This window comes from Bos taurus, chromosome 23 (assembly GCF_002263795.3).
Source record: "Bos taurus isolate L1 Dominette 01449 registration number 42190680 breed Hereford chromosome 23, ARS-UCD2.0, whole genome shotgun sequence".
NCBI lineage: Eukaryota > Metazoa > Chordata > Mammalia > Artiodactyla > Bovidae > Bos > Bos taurus.
In genome coordinates this window covers 44787126-44812050 of record NC_037350.1, presented here as the reverse complement: position 1 = coordinate 44812050, position 24925 = coordinate 44787126, and the positions used below count along the sequence as shown (strand labels likewise).

Genomic DNA, 24925 nt, shown 5'->3' with positions numbered 1-24925 from the left:
ATACAAATTTCTTCTGGCTAATTTTCTGACCTGCAAACACTTGAATTAAGAAGACTATCCAATGTGAATATTTACCTGCATTTATTTTCTTAAATGCATTTTGTGAGCGCTAGCACAGTCACAGCTATATATTCCATTCAGCAAAATGATGACTGACTGAATGTAGATACATAACTATTATATTTTACTACCTCTTAGATGTTTATTTCCAGGATAGGGTGAATTTTCATTTTAGTTAGTACTGATAGTTAATACCAGAATTGGGAGGAAATGGGTTTCTATATAATGCCATTGCTTGGCATTGTGTTGCTGTCTAATTTTAGCAAGTCTGAGGGCTAAATTAGTGACATCTCTTTGTTGGTTTGATTTGCATTTCTCTGATTACTAATGTATTTGAACATCTCTTTCTATTCTTATTATATATTTAGTTTTTTTCCCTGCAAATTGCTACTTTTAATTCTGTGCTTTTCTTTTGGGGTCCTTGTTCTTATTAAATGATAGATGTTTCTTAGATACATTGGTGTCTTGTTGGTTTTGTACTTCTCAAATAACTTCTTTGTCTTTTAGCAGTGCCTTCATCCATGATACTGTTCATTGAGTAGAAATTCTTATTCTGTGTAACCAGCTTAAAGAGTTTTTTGCCTGTGGTTTATAATTCATAATTTTATTTATGTTCTCCCCCACACTAAGGTCAAAAGATACTCTGATATATTGTGTTTTGTTAATTTTATAGTTTTACCTTGGTAGTAAAGTCTTTATCGAGAGCAGGACTGAGCAAAACTTTTCTTGAAAGGCCAGATAATAACTGTTTAAATGTTGCAGGCTAGATGGTCTCTGTCACAACTCTCCAGCTCTGCCATTAGGACTTAAAAACAGCCATCAGTTCAGTTCAGTTCAGTCGCTCAGTCGTGTCCGACTCTTACGGACTTCACTCAAACTCATGTCCATCAAGTCGGTGATGCCATCCAGCCATCTCATCGTCTGTTGTCCCCTTTTCCTCCTGCCCCTAATCCCTCCCAGCATAAGAGTCTTTTCCAGTGAGTCAACTCTTTGCATGAGGTGGCCAAAGTACTGGAGTTTCAGCTTCAGCCTCCAAAGAACACCCAGGGCTGATCTCCTTTAGAATGGACTGGTTGGAACTCCTTGCAGTCCAAGGGACTCTCAAGAGTCTTCTCCAACACCACAGTTCAAAAGCAGCAATTCTTTGGCGCTCAGCTTTCTTCACAGTCCAACTCTCACATCCATACATGACCACTGGAAAAACCATAGCCTTGACTAGATGGACCTTTGTTGGCAGACTAATGTCTCTGCTTTTGAATATGCTGTCTAGGTTGGTCATAACTTCCCTTCCAAGGAGTAAGCGTCTTTTAATTTCATGGCTGCAGTCACCATCTGCAGTGATTTTGGAGCCCAAAAAATAAAGTCTGACACTGTTTCCACTGTTTCCCCATCTATTTCCCATAAAGTGCTGGGACCATATGCCATGATCTTAGTTTTCTGAATGTTGAGCTTTAAGCCACCTTTTTCACTCTCCTCTTTTACTTTCATCAAGATTTTTAGTTCCTCTTCACTTTCTGCCATAAGGTTGGTGTCATCTGCATATCTGAGGTTATTGAGATTTCTCCTGGCAATCTTGATTCCAGCTTGTGCTTCTTCCAGCCCAGTGTTTCTCATGATGTACGCTGCATAAGTTAAATAAGCAGGGTGACAGTATACAGCCTTGACGAAGTCCTTTTCCTATTTGGAACCAGTCTGTTGTTCCATGTCCAGTTATAACTGTTGCTTCCTGATCTGCCTATAGGTTTCTCAAGAGACAGGTCAGGTGGTCTGGTATTCCCATCTCTTTCAGAATTTTCCACAGTTTATTGTGATCCACACAGTCAAAGGCTTTGGCATAGTCAATAAAGCAGAAATAGATGTTTTTCTGGAACTAATAGATGTTTTTCTGGAACTGTCTTGCTTTTTCGATGATCCAGTGGATGTTGGCAATTTGATCTCTGGTTCCTCTGCCTTTTCTAAAACCAGCTTGAACATCTGGAAGTTCACGGTTCACGTATTGCTGAAGCCTGGCTTGGAGAATTTTGAGCATTACTTTGCTAGCGTGTGAGATGGGTGCAATTGTCATAGTTACCAGTAAATGAATGGGCGTGGTTTCTTCCAATAAAACTTTATTTGCAAAGGCAGATGTTGAACATTCAGGTCATAATCTGCCTTCTGGTTTAGAGTCTGTCTTCATTTTTGGAATTAGGTAGGATTTCAGGTTTTTTTTTTCCTTCCACAGAGTAAGTCAATTTTTACTGCATCCTAAAAAAAAATCCATCCATTGACCCATCTTTTGTTGTATACTATGTTCTCAGGGTACATGGGTCTGTCTCTGAACTCTGTTCTGATTGTTTTAGTCCTTTTAGCTGTTGTTTCAGCAAGGTCTCATTTTCTCTCTCCTGTTTTGTACTGTTTCTTAATATCTGGTAGAGCTGGTCCCTCATTTTTTTCTTTATCAAAGTTCACATAACTATTTATGGACCTTTATTCTTTCATATAAATTTTAGAATATGTCTACTGAATTCCTCAAAAAGTATAACTGTGATTTTTGTGGGGATTTAATACAAGGTAGAGGTTAATTTGGGAAGAATTGACATATTAAATTATTCCACCCAAGAACATGTAATATATCCCCATTTGTTCAGATCATTTTCTGGTTCTTTTGTTAGAGTTTCAAAGTTTTTTCTTCTCCCAATAGGAGAGTTATACATTTTGATTAAGTTAATTCCTAAACCCTTATTACATTAATGTTGTTGTACATGGTATCTTTTTAAATTATGTTGTTTAGTTTTATTAGTATAAAGAATTGCTGTTTTTTAAGTAAAGTTTATGAAAGATTAATAACAAAGCAAAAAACTAATTTTCTAGAGAGATAATAAACCGAATATATTGCTGCTTTAGCTCTAAAATAGTTAAGACAGAGAAATAAAATGTGGGATAAAATAGAAGAAATAACTACAGGCTTGACAATAAAGGTAGAATAAAGAATTATAAAAATAGCAGTTTTATACACAGCTATGTATTCCTAAATATAAATTGTTAAAATTGGCATAAGAAGAAATAGAAAATATGAGTAATACAATAAATATTGTTAAACAGTTGAAATATTGAAGATCCCTCCTCCCTGAAAGAAGTCCAGTCTCAAATGAGGTTTACAGATGAGTTCTACCAGATTTTCTGGGAACAGTTCCTATTTATCCAGATTATTGCAGAAAATGGAAAGGTTAAAAGCTGTGCACAGCATGTTTGCTGAATCATTGTAATCTTTTTGCTAAACAAGATGAAGGCTACAGAAAAATGGAAAAGTATAGGTTCATTTGCTTCAAGAATATTATCCTACCAACCAGGACCTACTGTACAGCACGTGGGTCTCTACTCAGTGTTAGGTGCCAGCCTGGGTGGGAGGGGAGTTTGGGGAAGAATGGATGCTTGTATATGTACTGCTCAGGACCTTCACTGTTCACCTGAAACGACCACAGCATTGCTAATCCCTCTGCTCCAATTCGAAACAAGAAGTTTAAAGTTTGAAAAAAAATGTTATCCTGGAAATGCAAAGATAGTTCAGTATCAGAAATGACTGTGGGTGTATGCCAATGAAACTTTGTTTATGGACATTGAAATTTGAATTTCATATAATTTTCATGTATCATGAAATAATACACTTCTTTTGATTTTTTTAAACCATTTAAAAAATTCAGCAGAATTGTTTTCTCCACTTCATCTTTGCTATACCAGTCTTCTCTAGCTCCTTAATGCTTTGGGGAATCTTTACTTATTTCTAGCTGATACCTTCCAGAGAACGCAATGGCACCCCACTCCAGTACTCTTGCCTGGAAAATCCCATGGGCAGAGGAGCCTGGTAGGCTGCAGTCCGTGGGGTCGCTAAGAGTCGGACACAACTGAGCGACTTCACTTTCACTTTTCACTTTCACGCATTGGAGAAGGAAATGGCAACCCACTCCAGTGTTCTTGCCTGGAGAATCCCAAGGATGGGGGAGCCTGGTAGGCTGCCGTCTATGGGGTCGCACAGAGTCAGACTTAGCAGCAGCAGCAGCAGCAGCAGCAGCAGCAGCTGATACCTTCTGCCATTGTTCACAGTGGCCATTCCAAACATGTTTCATTTATTTCATGCACCCTATTACACTTCTACCCTCTTCATTCTTGCATATATTTCACCAAGAAAATAAGGATCACAATATTTGTACTTTTTCAGCTGGCTATTGTTCAGCAAAATATACCTTAACAAGAGTGAAAACTAAAGCACAAGTTGGGGTAAGACATTTGTTAGCTTATATAAATGTCAATAGATTAATATCCAAACTATGTTTTTAAAAACCCTATGAATCAAATAAGAAAGTGACAGTCCAGTAGAAAAATGCATAAAAGATATGCCAAGCATTTCGTAAAAGTAGAAACCCTAATGGTCACATTTGAATGATATATGAGGAAAAGCTCTGTGACATTAAATATCAGGGGAACACAAATTAATTGCAGAGATAACATCTCTTACCCAGATTGACAAAAAAAAAAGTGTTTTTAAAGATATCAGCTGCTCCTGAGGATATGGAGTAAATGGAATATAAATTGGTTCAAATACTTAGGAACAAGTTGGCATTACCTAGTAAAGTTGAAAATGCCATAACAGGCATACCCACATGTTGTAGGGAAACTCGATTTAGTATGTGTGCTGGGGGTCATGTTACAAGGATGTTCACAGAAGCAGGGTTTGTCATTGTTAAGGATTAGAAACAGTGTCATCCACATTAAAATGGAAAAATAGGTTGTGGTATATCCATACTTAGAATTCTGCACAACAGTGGAAATGTATGAATTACAGCTCCATATTATACAACAGCCTGGATAATTTCCTGACATATGTGCTGTGCTTAGTTGCTCAGTCGTGTCCAACTCTTTGCAACCCTATGGACTGTAGCCCACCAGGCTACAGGCTCTGTCCATGGGATTCTCCAGGCAAGAATACTGGAGTGGGTTGCCATGTCCTCCTCCAGGGGATCTTCCCAACCCAGGGACTGAACCTAGGTCTCCCACATTGCAGGTGGATTCTTTACCATCTGAGCCACAAACAGCCAAAAATTCCAAAATACGTAGAGTATCAATTTATATAAAATTTGCTTATTTAAAAAATTCAGTAATATCTGAGGATATAGGCAGGTGGTAATGCTGAAGAAAAGCAAAGGAATGATGAAAGCCAAACTTGGGAGGAATTGGGGTGTGACAGGGGAGTCCGTGGGAGCCTCACGTAAAACAGTAACGTTCCTGTGTACAGTTGGATGATGGTACTTGGGCAGCTGTTGGCTTTAATTTTATAATCTACATATATTTTGTAAATACTGCTTCCTGTCTGCTCAGTATTTAATAGCAGCTTCCAAAACCATTTAATAGGCACACAAAATTGTCTTCTTTGCGATCTTTTTGCTGAAGAGTCCCACGGGAGCGGTCCTCTCTGGCTAGTGCTTCGGGTCGTGCAGTGATGCAGTGCGGTGAAACTGCTGTGCGGTGCTGCCTTCAGGGGGAAGCTGTGACTCACACACTGGTTCCTGATCATCCACAGGGAGGGAGATGGTTCTTCATTTTATTTTCTGTATAACACTACAGTGTCTCCCTTGATTTTGGAAACTGGAGTTTTACACTGGGTTTTCTACCCTTAACATCATAGGCTTGAAGATCTTACCCTCTGTTTCTTGAAAGTATAAAGAAAAGTGGATTATTTACGGTTGTGTTAAGCTTTTCCTTGAACAGTACAACCTTCCAAGGGAAATTCATTTTATTTATTTGTTTTTAACAACTAGTTTTTTAATCCATCTGAAATTTACTTTGGGGAGTGGTGTGAAATAGGGACCTAGATTTATTTCTTCCAAATGGCTATCAGTTGTTCCATACAACATTCATCTTACTTGCTAGCAAAGAAATGCTCAAAATTCTCCAAGCCAGACTTCAATAGTACGTGAACCATGAACTTCCAGATGTTCAAGCTGGATTTAGAAACGGCAGAGGAACCAGAGATCAAATTGCAAATATCTGCTGGATCATCAAAAAAGCAAGAGAGTTCCAGAAAAACATCTACTTTTGCTTTATTGACTACGCCAAAGCCTTTGACTGTGTGGATCACAACAAACTGTGGAAAATTCTTAAAGAGATGGCAATGTCAGACCACCTGACCTGCCTCTTGAGAAATCTGGATGCAGGTCAGAAAGCAATAGTTAGAACTGGACGTGGAACAACAGAGGTGGTTCCAAATAGGGAAAGGAGTATGTCAAGGCTGTATATTGTCACCCTGCTTATTTAACTGATATGCAGAGTACATCATGAGAAACGCTGGGCTGGATGAAGCACCAGCTGGGATCAAGATTGCTGGAAGAAATATCAGTAACCTCAGATATGCAGATGACACCACCTTTATGGCCGAAAGCAAAGAAGAACTAAAGAGCCTCTTGATGAAAATGAAAAAGGAGAGTAAAAACGTTGGCTTAAAACTCAACATTCAGAAAACTAAGATCATGGCATCTTGTCCCATTACTTCATGGCAAATAGATGGGGAAACAGTGAAACAGTGAGACTGTATTTTGGGCTCCAAAATCATTGCAGATGGTGACCGCAGCCATGAAGTTAAATGATGCTTGCTCCTTGGAAGAAAAGCTATGACCAAATCTAGACAGCATATTAAAAAGGAGAGACATTACTTTACCAACAGAGGTCCGTCTAGTCAAAGCTGTGGTTTTTCCAGCGGTCATGTATGGATGTGAGAGTTGGACTATAAAGCTGAGCACCGAAGAATTGATGCTTTTGAGCTGTGATGTTGGAGAAGACTCTTGAGAGTCCCTTGGACTGCAAGGAGATCCAACCAGTCCATCCTAAAGGAGATCAGTCCTGAATATTCATTGGAAGGACTGATGCTGAAGCTGAAACTCCAATCCTTTGACTACCTGATGTGAAGAACTGACTCATTGGAAAAGACCCTGATGCTGGGAAAGATTGAAGGTGGGAGGAGAAGGGGACAACAGAGGATAAGATGGTTGGATGGCATCACTGATTCGATGGATATGAGTTTGGGTAAGCTCTGGGAGTTGTTGATGGACATGGAGGCCTGGCGTGCTGCGGTTCATGGGGTCACAAAGAGTCGAGCATGACTGAGCGACTGAACTGAACTGATTGAATGATGAATCACTGATTGGAAATTCATTTATCATGTACTACTTAGACAACTACTAATCAAAAGTTGGAGTACATAGTAGGGCCAGACACTGTTCTAAATACTTTCCAAATATTATCTCTTACTCTTCATACCCACCCATTTTACATTTGAGGGAATGAGGCACAGAGAGGTTAGGTGATTGCTCATTGTCACACAGCTACTAATAAGTGAGCTCGGATTTTAACCCACAAGTCTAACTCCAAAATCCATGTTCCTAACCTTATATAAGCATGAGTTGTTGGAATTAAATATTTGGTACTTCCCAGGCAGCCTGAGAAGGCAATGGTACCCCACTCCAGTACTCTTGCCTGGAAAATTCCATGGATGGAGGAGCCTGATAGGCTGCAGTCCATGGGGTCGAGAAGAGTCGGGCACGACTGAGCGACTTCACTTTCACTTTTCACTTTCATGCATTGGAGAAAGCAATGGCAACCCACTCCAGTATTCTTGCCTGGAGAATCCCAGGGACAGAGGAGCCTGGTGGGCTGCCGTCTGGGGTCGTACAGAGTAGGACACGACTGAAGCAACTTAGCAGCAGCAGCAGCAGGCAGCCTGAGCTTATGTTTTTCACCTCTTGGATCATTTTTGAAATTTTTTTTCTTTTTAGTTGCTCAGTCTCTTTGTGACCCCATGGACTGTCGCCCGCCAGGCTCCTCTGTCTGTGGGGCTTCTCCAGGCAAGAATACTGGAATGGGTTACCGTTCCCTCCTCCAGGGGATCTTCCTAACCCAAGGATCAAACCCACGTCTCCTGCATTGCAGGCGGATTCTTTACCATCTGAGCCACCAGGGGAATTTAGTGCTGGAGAATGGAGGCCAAATTGCGGTTTTTAAAATTGAAGATAGTCATGGAAATCTAGGGAAAATCCAAAGTGAAAACAGTATTTCTCAGGTTTATTTAAACATATTTTCTGATAACAAAGAAGCCTAAGATATTTAAATTTTTTTCAGGTTGTTATCCAATTCTAAAATTTGAGGATAGGGCTTCCCTGGTGGTCTGGTGGTTAAGACTCCCCACTTCCATTGCAGAGGGTTTGAGTTTGATCCCTGGTTGGGGAACTGAATTCCTGCATGCTGCATTGTGTAGCCAAAAAAAAAAATTAAAATTCAAGGATATGACCAATTACACTAGTGAAGTTTTCTACTTGATTGAATAAATGTTGGTGCTCCTAGGAATTTTATTTAATATTGATGTAATTATCAGTTACTGAATTTCTTATTCTATTTTTTCACTTGGTGTAAATGTAAAATAGAATGATTTGGAGATTTATAGCCAGACTAATCTGGATTGAAATTCCAGCTCTATACTTAAATGTATTTTCTTGGACTAGTAACTGAAACTCTCTGAACCTCTCTTTTTTTCATCTTTAAATTAAGTGATAATACTCAGGAGTGGTATGATATTTAAGATGATATTTGTAAATTTTCTGACAAGTTACATATATACTATAAATATACTATGCATTTTAATTTCTTTCTTTAAAATATGTATACGAAAGCCCTTGGCTTAAATTAATAATTTGCTTTTCCTATTTGTATCTTCAATAGAGGACTATAATAATTTTATTTGGAAAATTTAGGTGAACTATGGAATTAATTCTTAGCTAATTTTTGTGAGTAGATTTCTTCTCAAATGATTTAATTCAAGTGTCTTCAAATAACATTTCTGTTCTTCTTTCCTTTTGTTTGACCATTCTAGGAATATATAGACAGTTTTTTCCAGACAAAAGTTTTAAGGCCTTCTCAACCTGTTCAATGCCATAACCGTAGTTTAAACGTTTCCTCCTTTTATGATTTCTGAGTGTACTTTTAAAGTCAGACTCTTAGATCCCATTATATATACTGTAGCAGTAAGATGAAAGTATTGAGCCAGAGCCTCAGGGCACTAAGGTGCCCGAGAGTCTCTCATTCTCAGAAGTGCCTGATGTCTAAAGCATTTTCCTAAAACAGATGTCAGGTTCATCTCCCACTTTTATTAGATGTCAAAATACTAGTCTCCAGATAATTTTACAGTTTTATTCAAATACTTAAACCATTTTATACGGTAGATTGTAAAGTACATTATTCAAAATTCTGATATTATTTATGACATTTAAGAATTCATTTTACTGAAAGAAATAAAAATTTCTTTAATATTTTTTCTTGAATAATTTAGAAATTATATTGTGTGGTTTTTCTATATTATTATTTATAATCATCAATATATTGTGTCATATGTTTTTAAAAGTGCTGATGGGATCTGGCCGAGTCAACACCCAGCTGAGAGATTAATGAGTGATTCATTTTTTTATGAACATATCTTGTGTCAAGTAAGCAGCGTATACCATAAATACATATTTTGCAGTCGAATTGAAAAGCCTGTTACTCGGTTTTGTGGGTGAATGTGGTATGGTAGAGTGTAACTTGTACCAGTCACATGGAAAGTCTTTCGCAGAGAACTGTAGAATGAGAATGCCTGGTGGCTTGCTGTCTGGCTCCCGGGAAGGCGAGCCCAGGCGGCAGCCCTGCAGCGAGCCTCGGGAGTGAACGTGTCGTCTCCTCTCTCGCCAGGTGCAGCCGTGGCCGGCATTTACCGAGTGGCCGGGAAGAACATGGCCCCCTTGGAAGCCCTGGTGTGGGGCGTTGGGCAGACAGTACTGACTCTCATCATCTCCTTCTCAAGGATCCTCGCCACACTCTGAGGTTTCTGTGGGAATGTCTTTACTTCACATAAGGAAACAGACGTACAGATTCTCTGAAAACGGCATCGTTAGCGAGTGGGCGTGAGATGGTACAAGGACGTGGAAGGAGCGGGTCGAAACACAAGGCCTCGGGCCGTGTGGGAAGGTCGCCCTCTGGTGTTCAATGATTGCACTACCGCACCGCACCTTACGTGCCTCCGTCCCGGGCAAGGCGCACTGCTGCGTGAAGCTACAAGAAAAAGCACCTTGTTTAGCTGCCAATCAGGTTAACACTGGTGTTGAATCATCATTCTTAACAGTGTTGTGTTAAGTTACAGGGACGTTTTGAAGAATTGATACATGTGCCAAACTCTTTTTTTTTTTTAACATTGATCATGTGAAATTTGCAAGTGTAGCTGTAGATGAGTGCTGTGAACATATTTGACATGAATTCAGGTGATGTAGTGAGAAATTTTGTTTTGTAATGCTAAATCCTGTATGAGTGCTGAATATCAAGTCATTTATTATGAGACAAATTACCTGATTTTTAATGTTGAACGTTTCTGGGATTTAGGGCTTTCATATAAACTAGGTATTTATTGTTATTTACTTTACGTGGAAAATAATACTGAATGGAGAACTGCTAGACTCTTTCAAGGATTCAAAGTAGATCTATAGGGTGCATCCTTTTCACTCACTCAAATAACACTCTTTAATAGTTTCCCTCATGCATAAACATTCTGTTGCTATGAATTTAAAAACTTTTTGGGTCACACATATTGATTGTAGTTTGTGTGTCATGAAAATTTAATTTGAAAATTTTCTTATAAATTTTGTAAGAAAAGTCTGAAATACACATCCTATTCTTGATCCTTCTGAAGAAAGTTTCTGCCATGTATCTCATGGAGAAAACATCTTTACAACTGGTATCTCAGTGGGATTATATTACTTGTTGCATATATCTCGATTTTTGACAAAATGTAAGCAATCTTTCATCCTGGAGTATCAAATATATATAAAGAGTGGCCTAAATTAGGCTGTGAAAACAAGAAGCCTCACTTGTAGTTAAGAAACAAGTCATATAGGAAGAATAATGAACGATCTTATTTTGGCTGTGTGGTAGCATCATAATTTCTCTAAGTAAAAATTGGGGAATATAGTAAATTTAAAATTTGGCAGTTACTCTCAGCATATCAGTACAGTGTTGAACATATATTTAAGTGATTCATTTCAGTTTTTCAACTCTTGTTTCATTCTGTTACTTAAATTTACTAGCACCTACAGTGATATTTATTAGAATGAAAAGTTATTGGTATAAAACATTTTAAGAGGTTTTGGCCATATGTAATTGTATTTAAGAGTGTAAGAAGTAAGGGAAGCGTAGAAACTGGTTGAATTCATCTCCTACTGAGACTTTTTCGAATACTAGATGCAATTATACATTGTTGTTTAGTTGCTATTCATGTCTGACTCTTTGTGACCCCACATACCGTAGCCCCTCTCACACTCCTCTGTCCATGGGATTCTCCAGGCAAGAATACTGGAGTGGGTAGCCACTTCCTTCTCCAGGGGATCTTCCTGACCCAGGGATTGAACACGCATCTCCTACATTGGCAGGCGGATTCTTTACCACTGAGCCACCAGAGAAGCCCATGATTGCATATATGTTAATTCAACAGAAGAGCCAATTGCAGAAAATATGAAGTTATGGACAATCCAAAAGATAATCTCCATACTCTAGCCTCACTCTTTTATAGTCTAACTTGGTAACAAGTAAGCTTCTACTAGCTCCCATTCAAATTTAAGACCTTTGTTACCCACGACACCTTTTCTCTACCAAAAAGCAGAATACATCAACAACTCGATGATGTGTTGGGGGTATTTTTCCAGTATGGAAGCCAGTTTGGGGTGGGGTAATTTAATAACACTGTGGTTTGGAAATCTGTTTTAATAGAAGCCAAGAAGCAACTATGCATTCTTAGAGATCTTTAAATCTTAAAGTGGATTATTTTTATTATGTTTAGCCTGAAATTAGTTTCACATGTTCTTTATATTCCTGATGTTTTCTTAAATTTAGGTCTAAATCTCCCAAGTCCACTTGACTTTTCCTTTTCTGTTAGATTTGAATCACTTTCTTCCTTTACTTTGCTTATTCTGTCAGTAATTTAAAGTGTTCATATTCCTGGGGAGAAATTATCAATAATGTATTGAAATTGAGATTCTACAGAAATGAATATTTATTTTAACATGTGATTAGTTTATGTTTTCAGAAAGTTATCTTGGTAAGGTAGCTGGGGCATGTGGTTCAGAATCTGAAATTAGCCAGAAAATAACCTGGACACGTTAAATGTATGGCTGCATGGACCAAAGAGATTTAAACTCCTGTTTCTGCTCTCGGATAGAAGTATAAGAAGGTGGATCGGTTTGTAGCGTGTCCTGCAACTATCTCATTATCAGGTCGCTTCATATTATGAGCTGTGCGTGTGTGCCTGCGCCTGTGCTTTTAACTTTGGGGGGAATTTTGGTTTCTTCCATTGTTCTTAGTTACTTTCATTGGGATTTTGTGCAGCTGTTACTCTTCTGATGTTGTGAAATGCAGCTGATAGTGTGAATGGATGAAATGTTTTAATAGCTGTTTCTATGAGATTTTTTTTAAAAGGTCAATGGTTTTCTTATAGAGGCAAAGAAAACATTTAATGATATATGTCTATACACATATATGTCATTATACACACACACACACACACACATATATATGTAAAGCTGCTGTATATGAATAGAATCTAATTGAAAAGCTTTTGTTCAGTGAACACTTTGATGTAATGGAGAATTTAATGTATTTGCTCAGTTGAATGATCTTTTAAACAGATTTGAGGAAGTTTGAGATTTTTGAATTGGGGGAAATTTTTCTTGGTTTCTTAGTGCTAGATATCCTTGTTTGTGATATAACAAAAGCCCATATTGATATATTTGGGTTATTCTTAAAATTTGTATGTGATTTAGCAGTAAACTTTTTTGTGTGTGTGATAAATGCAAGAGGGAAGGGGGCTGAGAGCCTCGGCAGTTTATAGATCTTTATCTTAAGAAATGCTAATAAAATATGGCTGACAGTGAAATCAGTTCCTCGAGAAAGAGACTCCTGTTTGCCCAAACTAATCATTAATTACTTAACACACTGGTTAGAAATGTCCATAGATCAGAGTTAGGGGGTCTCATCTGAGCTACAAGTGATGCTTAAAATTTAAAATGCTTTAAATGAAGAAGGTGCCAGCAGTCCCCCCTGGACAGTCCCACTGGTTGTCTAGAATAACGTGAGTCCTAAACTCGGGCCGTACTCCGTGTTCACACGAGTTACTCACTCTTCCTTTAGGTCTGTGTGTTTACCAAGCAGGTTCACAGTTTGTAACCCAGTGTGCTTTCTTGGTATTTGCAGAATGTGTTTCCACCATCCTCCCAAAATGTGAAGATTTTGTTTGTACTTTAAGTGAGAAATAAAGAAATGAGCCACCCCATATATCCTATTTGTGGTATAAGGAACAAGAACAAGTTTAAAAAAATGTTCTTGGAAAACATGTTTAGAGAACCTGTAATAAAGATCTGGAGAATGGAGCTGCCAAGTCAATGTGCCCAGGCTGGCACTTACATACCAACTAATTCAATTTTGTAAGCATTTTTGGTGGATCTAATATATACAAAGTGCTGAGCCTAGTATTTTCTGTAGTAAGCACAGGATACCTCCAAATGGGATCCCTGCGCTTGAGTCCACCAAGAGCTACTGAGACGATTTAAATCCTAAAACAGTTGGGAGAACATCCTGCTTCTAGTTGAGAGTTTAAGTCCTTCTCCCCCAGCCCGCCCCCTCCCCCAGTTCTGACTTTTCTCATTCACCAAGTGGAATTTTAGAAACTGAGACCCCACTGCTGTGGCACAGCAACGAGAACACTGGAACCACGCCGGTGACACAGGCTTGAATCCAGGACCTCTCACTTGCTGACCGTTTGTTTACGGTGGAAGTGCGTAGTTTGCCCTCCGTATCTGTGGTTCCACATTCAGGGATTCAGCCAACCTTGGATGGAAATATTTGGAAAGAAGATCCAGAAAGCTCCAAAAAGCAAAATGCCCCACACAGAACATTTTCATAGTGTTTACACAGCATTTACATCGTGTGAGGTAGTATAAGTAATCAAGGGGTGACTTAAAGTTATATAGGAGGGTGTGTGTGGGTTAAATGCAAGGGCTGCACCGTTTTCCATAAGGACCTTGAGCATCCTCAAAGTTTGGTACCCACGGGGGTCCTGGAATCAGTCCCCTGTAGATACTAAGAAAATACTCAGTATTTAATAGGAAATGATCAATAGATAGTCATTTTAATTTTTTAAATTAAACTTTGCAATACCAAGTTAATACATTGTTTTGTAAGATTCATCTATTGTTTTTCATTTCCACATTTCCCCTACATGTATTTTAAGAAGGAAACTTTAAAAAAAATTCTCTTATGTTGCTTTCTTTACTTACTTTCAACCTCTTTTTTTTTTTAAATCAGCAGATATTTTTCCAAGAGTGCTTCTGGAGGCTGGTGGTGATAGAAATGGCCAGGGCAGGCAGGAATCAGTATCAGGCTGTGCGTATTACTAGTTAAAAAACAGGAAAGGTGAGAAGTGGTCAGGACTTACCCCTTATTTTCTCTGGCTTGCGTAATATCCATTGAATCTCCACTGCATGCAGCTTACTCTGCTTGTTCTAGGCGTGGGGAGGTTACCCCTCGCCCATGCATCCACCTCTCTCCTGCCACCCCAGCCTGCAGGAGAACATAACTCGGCAGTGCTGTCTGTCATGTCCCTCCTCCCCTGGAGCAAACGTGCTTCAGCCCTACTTGTTGTTTGTTTGTTTTTAACTTAAAAGGTAATACTTTTGTTTTAAATTTATGTCCATTTTATAATTCAAGAGATAATAAGATGTTGGGGACTTTCTGAAATATTCTCAAGCCACTTGACTCTTGTAACAAACGTGTCTCTCCGAAAGTCTTAGAATTCTTCAAAGAGTCGCTATTTGTTTTTAAGATGTGAAGAATGGAAAGTTACTGAAAAAATTGTAGTGACCTAGATTGCAGAGAAGTTTGGCAACACTTGGGTAACTGGGTAAACGGTTTCAAGGCTGAGAATGTCTGTGGTTGAAATTGACCAGCAATTTCCCTTTTCCTGTCCTTTTTATAACATTGCGGAGGAAGACTGCAGCATAAAAAGGACATTATTTGATTAAAAAATGATAAAAATGTTCAAACATGTAGTAGTATTTATAGCAGGGGGAAAGTTTAAAGATGGGAAGAAAGGTTGGAAGGGTAATGCACAAAGACAGACGCATTTGACGAAATGCCCTGCAGTATGTGAGCGCAGGTTCCCCTTCTGGTAAGACTACAGATGCCACCGCGTGAGTATGTTTACTGCATGTTTGCAAAACGCATTTCTTTATATGTGAGACTAAATGCACCACAGAGCATGAGATCGTTCTCCGGTTTCGTGCGTGTGGTGGTTGGTTTGCCCCACTCCCTCAGAGACCTCTGTTCAGGGTAGGCAACACAGTGTTTTTGAGGAGGTGGCTGAAGCTGTTGTCTAAAAATTTATCTATTAATTTGTTTAGAGAAAGTAACGCTTAATATATACAGTATTTTCTGTAAATGTGGAGATAAACCGGTTAATACATTATTAGATTAGTGGAAACACCCAAATTTCTCAGTGTGCTGAGCTGTAACCATCTCCTGCCCTGAGCACAGGGGCCTTGTTTTCACATTCTTTATGTTCATTGCATGTATGTTGAGGTTTCATAATAACCCTGTCTTGATTTTTGAGAACTAATTTAGCAGTTTTTTTTTTTTTTTTTTAATATTCCTCCCTCTTCCATACACATATCATACGGGGTAGTTTAAACATATGTACAGTTTGTTGATAGAAGTGCTGGTTTAGAAGAGAATGTTCTCAACACCTTACAGTTATGCAGCTGCAATCTTGCTGAAAATTAAATACTGTAAACAAATCAAGAGAGCATGGACCTCCTATGTGGTTTTTTTTTTTTAGGATGGTGTCCTGTACCAATATATATCTCCGCTCAGAGGTGATGTGCCTGTCCTCTTTTGGGGACTGCGTTTAAGTATGTAACTGAAACTGGGAAGCAGTGTAACATAAATACATAGGAAGAGGAGCTATCATGTATAATCACCATAACTGTAACACTCTTTCTTCTGAACATATTGCATATTGGTAATTTCTAAAGATCATCCCTTTTTTATAGCCCTGTATAAATGAATGGTAACTTGATAGTACTGTTGGTGGTGAGAAGTTTCCTTTGTCTTTAACGTATTTATACGTCCTCACTAAGTATCTTTGGGTAGGGACATTTTTAAGTTTTCTCCATAGAAGGCAAAAGAGAGGCACCTGTTTGAATTAAAAATGATTTACTTTCAATACTGGATGAGATGATAGTCTGATTATTGACGCTTTCTTAGTATTTGTGATATCACATGCATTTACACTAGAGGAATTTTTAAAGTTCTGGCTGTCTCCCAAACACACACATACACACACACGAGCTCTGCATATTTAGATGAACAGTATACAATTCCACAGTATTTTTCATTTTAGTTAATTTAATTAACTAGGTTAAAATTCATAGGATTCTACCATGAAGTATTAACTCCTGACTCTAGTCATTCTAGAACAAGGGGATCAACTGTATCTCAATCAGCTAAAATGTTCTTATTTACATAGCAAAAATATAGTTTGCCTGATAGGTATTACAAACTCACTTGCAAACTGTGTTAATGCTCAGACCACTGATGAATCATTTAGTAAACCACAGTGCAGTTTTTAAAAGCTAAATGATGCCTTAGTGCCTTGGAAGTTAAGATACTTTCGCAAAGTGAATTTAGCAGAATTCAGGATTGGTATGCCTGTTGCTGGGAATTCAGAGCTGAGGAAGGATGTAATTGAATTAACTCCTTGTGGTTTAGTAAACAGTCAGTTATTTCATCCTTGACAGATGACAACTGCTTTCATTACATTATCATGATGTGTGGTGTTTGTTTGTTTTTTTTTTTTTTCCTCTTTCCAAGTAAGTTTGAAATGGGAGAAAATGTAGTCAAGACAGTTAAATGTGGAATGTTAAAACTTGGTTTTGTTGTAAACTAGAGACGCTAGCGTGAACAGTGTCAGCTTCCTATTGTAGTTCAAGGGCAGACACTTAATTGTCACTTTTAGGAATATGTTTACCATCAGGGACTTTTTGTTTTTTACTCTAGAAACACTTAACGTACTGTGAAACTTAAAGACAGGAAGAAGAAACCTTGGAGGGGTGTGCACAAAACAGAGGTGTATGTGACGAAGTAACCTGCATTATGTGAACACAAAGTTCCCCCTTCTGTTAAGACTGTAATCTACACTGTATGAGTATGTGTACTGCATGTTTACATAATACAGTTTAATTTTGAAGGGTTATTTAAAAAGTATGTTTATTTATAATGCCTAACAAGCTGTAAATATTGTATACTATTGATTTTTAATTTTATATAAGCAATTTTTTATTTCCAACTCATGTACAAATCCCATGGTGTATATAGTGTACTTTCCCGGAGAACACAAACTTTGCAGTGAATTTTAATTGTAGTAAGCATCGGGTTTGATTGTGGTAAGCATAGAAATGTTGATCTTTATTTTTAAATTATTTTCCACCACTCATTTTCTTCAAAGGGCAGCAATAAATATATGCAAGTTATTTTTGATTTACAGAACGTTGGTCTGCAAAGACAAGGTCTAGGTTCCAATTCATTGCTTTACAGAAAAGATGCACAATTAACATCACACACCGTCTAATCTCAGGACCATTTCTGAGGTCCGTATGTGTCTCTCCGCTTTGTAATGTACAGGGTGAACTCTTTACTGATACACACAGAACAACTGTTCCAGCACTTAAATGTCATTACACAGAATTTATTGGGTTAAAATTTGTAATATACAGTATTTTAATAAAGTTTCTGTATTCAACTTCATGCACTTATATATAAATAAACCTGTCTTTAAAAGCTTTATAGGGTGTGTGTCTCTTTATGACATACATTTTCAACTCATTCCTTGCAGACTCAAACCTGACACAAGGCCAAGTGTCTCCTCTTACCCTTTGGTCGGCTTTTCTGGGCCAGTTTTACACTGGATTTGGAAGATAGCACTGAGAAGTTGATCACATGTAAGAGACAAACCCGGCCTACTTCACAGTTTTACGGAGGACAGTGCCAGGCCACATAAGGATCTGCTTCTAAGAATCACTGTATTAAAGAGCCCATTGTCACTTTTATTAATAAATGACTACCCTTTACTGAGTACTTAGTCTGTTAGACACCTCATAGGCATTCTTTAACACGTAGCCTTTCAGGCTAAGGGGATCACTAAGAATTCTGAAGGTAATCCTTCACTTTATGAGTGACGCATTTGAGGTTCAGAGAGGGTGAGCAGCTTCTCAAAGTCACACAGCTAATAATGCTGAAGTAGGCTTTTCTTATTTTATTACCTATATTTTTCCCCCACTGTGCTGTGCTGGTTTCTGCGAAGTATCAGGGAGCCGGTAATGAGATCGGTCAGTCACTCAGTCGTGTCCGACTCTTTGCAGCCCCTTGGACTATACAGCCCATGGAATTCTTCAGGCCAGAGCACGAGTGAGTAGTCATTCCCTGCTCCAGGGGATCTTCCCAACGCAGGGATCGAACCGAGGTCTCCTGCATTGCAATCGGATTCTTTACCAACTGAGCTACCAGGGAAGCTCTGTAATGAGGTAAGACAAAGACCAGATGGCAATACGGGGATTTGAAAAATCATCCTCAAGATTTGTATTGCCAAATCTAAGCATATTTTGAATTTTTGTTGGGGATTCCTAAGGCATGGTACTAGTTACCCAGTTAGGGTCCACTAATCTCCAGCCTAAAAAGAGATTGGGGCCAACAAAGCCAGTGACTGTAATTGTTAACAAACCCTGCTGGTATGAAAACTTGATTAACTTTAAAAATTGTGCAAAGAAAGTATAAGTAGACTTTTTTTTTCCCCCACATATACTGACTTATTTCATGTATCGCTTCATTAAAATGTATTTTCTTTTTTCTAGGTAACTTCTTCATTCAACCATAAGATTTATAAAATTATTAAATATATTTTCCTTCCTGACCATGAGTCTTAAAAGGTCCTTAAGATAAAAATCTTGAGATTAAAATTTTCCTTTTTGATTTTATTCTTTTGGGCTCTTGAAGTAATATTTTTATAGTATTTTTGTAAAAGGAAATCTGTCTTTGGGTACCTTGATAATTCACTGAGCATCGAAAGAAAGCACTGGATTTCATATCTGTTGCCACCCATTTAGAATAAGACCAGAGGGGAAAGTAATCTAGAAGAAAGATCCTCAGTTCTTAGACAGAACTTGTTTTCTTTCTTCCTTTTATAAAAAGTTTATATTTTTGGCTGTGCCGGGTCTTTGGTGCTGCACGCAGGCTTTGTTTTCTCTAGTTGTGATGAGTCGGGGCCACTCTTCATTGCGGCCCGCGGGCCTCTCACTGCGGCGGCTTCTCTTGTGCAGACGCAGCGCAAGCAGCAGTGGCGTCAGGCCTGCTCAGTGGTCGTGGCACACGGGCTCAGTTGCCCTGTGGCTTGTGGCACCTTCCCAGACCAGGGGCCAACACGTGTTCCCCTCATTGGCAGGCAGGATCTTAGCCACTGGACCACCAGGGAAGTCCTGAGCTTGTTTTCCGATGGAGAATGAGTTATTGGGGAGGAGGAATATCTCAGACTTATCAAGTGGACACTTAGACGTTTTAAAGTTGTGTATATGCTCAGTCACTCAGTCGTGCCCTACTCTCTGCAACCCCATGGACTGTAGCCCGCCAGTCTCCTCTGTCCATGGGTTTTTCAAGGCAAAAATAACTGGAGTGGGTTGCCATTTCTTCCTCCAGGGGATTGTCCCGACCAGGGACTGAACCTGCACTTCTTGCGTCTCCTGCATTGGCAGACAGATTCCTTACCACTAGAGCCACCTTTGAAGTTGAACATTTGTTAATTCATAAAATAGTACCTAAAGTTTTAGGGTATAAAGAAAAAGGTAAACAGGACCTGTGGCAGATTTGAGGAGTAGAACTGGGGTTTATATCCAGCTTCTATCAGAATCTTAACAGAATAATCTGTCCCATTTTACTATTCTTGTTTGTCTACTTTTAATTTTCTGTATTCTTTGTTCCTGGGGCTTCCCTGATGGCTCAAGTGGTAAAGAATCCACCTGTCAATGCAGGAGGTGCTGGCTTGATCCCTGGGTCCAGAAGATGCCCTGGGGAGGGAAATGGCAACCCACTCCAGTATTCTTGCCTGAAGAATCCTATGGACAGAGGAGCCTGGCGGGATACAGACCATGAGGCTGCAAAAGAGTCGGACACGACTTAGTAACTAAACAACAATTCATTGTTATCATTTTTCTTTTGGCCAATTTTATGAATATTCTTCAGGCTCAGAGTTCTAGGGATTGAATTGTAAAATGGAAATACATTAGTTGGTTTTCCTGCAAAGAGAGAGTTTTATCACTAGATGGTGTAAGAGTTCTATTTCATTTTATCCTGGCTTTTGGCCATTCTTATCTGTGAACCAACCCTAATTAAATCAGCCTATACTTCTGGACTCATCTCCATAACATATATTAATGTATATTTTTCTGATAAAGATACATGTGAGGAAGTGAAATACAAGAAAAACCAAGAGTTTCCAGGTTGTCACTAATTTTCCAAAGAAGGTTAAGATACAGTGTTCAAGGGTCACTTACAAATTGGAAAACCACATTAACTTTATGATTTTGGCAGGTCATTAATCTGGACCTTGATTTTTCTATTTTTCATAAATTCATGCTCCAGCTCATTGCATAATGGTCTTTAAAAGTCTATATTTTGGTGATTTTTAATTGCAGAGTTGGTCAACCTGTTGGGATAAGAGGAATATACCTGTGTATCACAACCAGTCTTATACTGTGAAACTTGATTTTGAATTCCTGTTCTGCCATTTAGGATTTTAACTTGGCCAGGTTGATTCACTTCTGTGATCTTCAGTTACCTCACCAGTGAATGAGGTAATATCTCCTGTTGCAGGGGGCGCTCAGCAAACACCCTGTCCCATGGGCTTCCTCCTCTCATGCATCCTGTGCAGGAGGAAGGTTGATGTCCTCCTAGACTTTGCCGTGAGTTTTAATAGTAAGTCCAGGTACCTCTATTTCAGAGTCGTTTCCATACCATGCACGTTGGGATTTTAGAGAGGACTTGTCTCAGGTTTAAACCGTCCCACTGAACCGTGTGCTGCTTTGGCAGCAAAGTTTGCCGAGAGAATTTTTCAGAAACAGACCTCAGTGGGAAACAGCCTGCTTAGAAAACAGTGGATAAACTTGCTCAGCTAGCAAATTCCTTGCGTTCTCAAAACCAAATATGTACAAGATAAGGAAGCCAAAGCTGTCAGCATAAAACCCCGAAAGATGCTCTTGACTTGCCTGTCGGCTGCCTGCAGTCATCGACCACCATGATCCTGCTGTAAGCGGGCTTCTTGGCTTTGCTTGTTGTTTTGCAGAGATGGTGTTGGTCTCTTCAGCTCCAGAGAGTCCGACCTGAAAAGCACAAGTCTCAGTACACAGCGTGGTCTGTAGTGGCCTCGGAGATACACGTGCACTCCAGGTCATTAAGGAAATCAGGACGGCACTTAACAGACCAGAGAAAGGACCAAACAGATTTTCATAAAATGGCAGAGCTCCTGTCCCTTTTGCTTTTTTTTGGTGGGAATTAGTATCAATGGGTAGGACTCTAGGATGTCTTACAAGAAGACACTTGTATTGTCTTTATTGTTGTTGTTTTAAGATTAAAAAAAAAAAAATGAGCCATTTTTAAAGTCTTTATTGACTTTGTTACAATATTGCTTCTGTTTTATGTCTTTGCTTTGGTTTTTTGGCCTCGAGGCACGTGGGATCTTAGCTCCTCGACCAGGGATCAAACCCGTATCGCCCTGCATTGGAAGGCAAAGTCTTAACCGCTGGACTGCCAGGGAAGTCCCACGTGTGTTGTCTTTGACGTGGAAAATAAGGGAAGATAGAGAGATGGGTCAGAGACATTGTAGGGCTGAGAAAACACCAATTTTGGGAGACTTCAGACTGTTGAAGGCCCTGTGTGTGTTGACAGAGTGGGAGGGTATCAGACCTGGGACTTCTCCCTAGTTCTGACTTCTTGTGCCCAGGAAGCCTCATGTTAGACTTAGTCTATGACCACATCTTCTGCAGTAAACATGAAAATCAGTTAGCTTCTCTTGTCTTCCCTTAAATGCAGGTTGAAACTTTCAATGGGACACCATCAGTTTAGGTCTGTTATTCTTGGACATTTTGAAACCTGGACCAGTTTGACACCTTGAACTTGACATTTGCCATACCTGCTACAGCTTTAAGCTTTAGTGCATCTGTAGGTGTATTTGGAGCTTGCCTAAACTAGAGACTTTTTGCCAGGTGAGTGAGAAGAGATGAGCATTTCAAATCGAAAGTACAACTGCTGTTGTACTTTTTAACAAGTATTTGGAGGAGCTATACAGGCCCATTTTATTGATAAGGTACTCCTATGTTGGCATTCAGCTTCCAAATAATTTTCACATCTCTCTTTTACTCTCACAATTTGTTTTATTTGGGGGAAAGGGAAAAGTGCTTTAAAAAAAACATCAAAGCCATTTACCTGATTAAGCACAGGTCTCTCTTGAGACCTGGGCAGCTATTTGGACAAATGCCAATACAAGAGCAGACTTAAAGTAGCGATAGCAACTCGGGAGCCTGAAGGGATCCCGGTGGAAACTGACCACTTTCTGGGTAACCCAGGACTGGCTCACTCTCCTGCCACAAAGCTTTGGCTTCAGACTTTTTGAGAAAGGATGCAGAAAGACCCCAGTGTGTTCACACAAGTTCTTCCTGGGGCATTACCCTGTCTTATTCTATCAGAAGTATCCTACTTATATCAGACATCTTCAGTTGTCAGCGTATACACCACCATGTAGACAGACGCTCATTATCAGCAGAGGTGCCCCCACGTTTCATCGTTTCCCACGTTTTCATTTAACTAAGCAGATTATCCCTTTCATTGTTCGAACTTCTTGATCTTCAGAGACCCTGTGTCACCTCAACTGATTTATGCCCACCGCCAGTGATCTGGACAGGGAAAGTTGCCACATCGAGGCAAAACGTGTACGTCTTCCTGAATATTCTGAAACCAAAACGGACCAAAAGAAGAAAGGGTAGTTTCGGTATCACGGGAACGGGAGGCAGGGTCTGATGTCCGCAGGCAGGGGCCGGCAGGGTGTCAGCAGCAGGTTCGTTGGCTGAGATGGAAAAAATGAACAGTGTGCCGATTAACCTCAGAATCAGGATCAAGTGAAAAAATGCATCCACCCGAGACCGCGGAGATCTGTTTGTGGTATTTGAAAACGCACTGGGAAACCGTGAAAAGCTTGAACGGAAACTTAGATGACAACAGTGCCCATAAATAAAGACCAGCTCAACATTATGGAAGGACAAGAGGCAGAGAGAAGAAACCGACAAGCAACCCTGAAAGAATTTGTTGTTGATGAGCCTTAGGGTTTTGCTGTTGTTAGTTGCTCAGTTGTATCTGACTCTTTGCGACCCCATGGACTGTAGCCCAACAGACTCCTCTGTCCATGGGATCTCCCAGGCAAGAATACTGGAGTGGGTTGCCATTTCCTTCTCCAGGGGATCTTCCCGACCCAGGGATCGAACCCGAGTATCCTGCCTTACAGGCACATTACTTGCCACTGAGCCGCCAGGGAAGCCCCACTTTGCAAATATCTCTATATTTTAAAGCGTTTCTTTCTCCAATATAAACCTTGCTTCACTCACCATCTCCAGAAGGGGGCAGACATGGTCAAGAGTCAGAGGGTTTCTTTCCACTCAGAGTAGATGGAGAATTAAGATGGATCAAGTGGATAAGATTTTTTCCGAAAGGTCCCCAAAGTTAACAAAATAAGCCCTTCAAGATTCAGTCACTAGAGCCGGGCTTTTTCCATAAACTGAAATGAGGACAATCTAGCTAAAGATAAATTTGTTTCTCTTAAATATGCCTACAGTGTCTTTAATATTGGAACATATCAAATATCAACCTGAGAAATATATCAAATCATTTGGTGAGGTTCCAGTTTTATGATGTACACCTTGAAAAATTTGATGGTTATCTTGGCTGTTATTTATCCAGTCTGGGCTCATCCTTTTGTCCAAAGCTGATAAATAAATATGCTGGCTTTTTATACACTGATAAATTTGGTAAAATAAGGCCCACTCTCTTTACAACTTCCCCAGCTTCTCTCTTTTTTAAGCCACAATGATACATGGGTCAGACTAAATGTAAACAGCCTGTGTTAAGTATGTGCTGAAGAGCCCTCACCCGGAGGGGCTTTTGAGGAAAAGAATCAGTTGGACAAGCAAGTCTGATCAGACTTACCTCCTATGCCTCTGTCTTAGAGATTGACAATTCACACAGACATATTTAAAGACTGAAACATTTTGAGTCAGGAAACCCTATTTGTCTTTGTTTCGTTGCCATGAATTCTCTGAAAAACGTCTATTGCAGTAAGAGAAATCTCGCTTGCTGATTCTGTGGACTTCTAGATAGCATTCCCAAGCATTTTTAAAGTTCTACCTGGTGTCCCCAGGCAGATCTCTGGCTCAGTCACACTCAGTCTGAAGCAGGGTTTTCATATCTGAGTTTTAATCTCCAGTGTTATTCGTCTCGCCTCCAATGTCTGTTGATGTTAGGTCCCCATCCTTCACTCGGCCCTGGGACTCTGGAACCTTCTCAGCCCTGTGTTTTCATATGTGGCAGGTCTCTGCCAGGCTCCTCCTCACTTACACGTCCTTTAGGCGTTTCCTGGGCCCAAGTTTCCTGGATAATGTTTGCTGCGTATACTGCTACTGCTGCTGCT

General features: G+C 39.5%; 1 protein-coding gene across 1 annotated transcript in view; it reads left to right on the top strand.

Annotated features, from left to right (window-relative positions):
• TMEM170B (transmembrane protein 170B) overlaps positions 1 to 17991 on the top strand; it is a 41708-nt gene extending 23717 nt beyond the window's left edge. Inside the window, exon 3 of the mRNA XM_024983981.2 lies at positions 9805 to 17991. Coding sequence (XP_024839749.1) covers positions 9805 to 9935 — 131 coding nt within the window. The 3' untranslated portion in view covers positions 9936 to 17991. The remainder of the gene's footprint in view (positions 1 to 9804) is intronic.
• The last annotated feature ends 6934 nt before the right edge of the window (positions 17992 to 24925 follow it).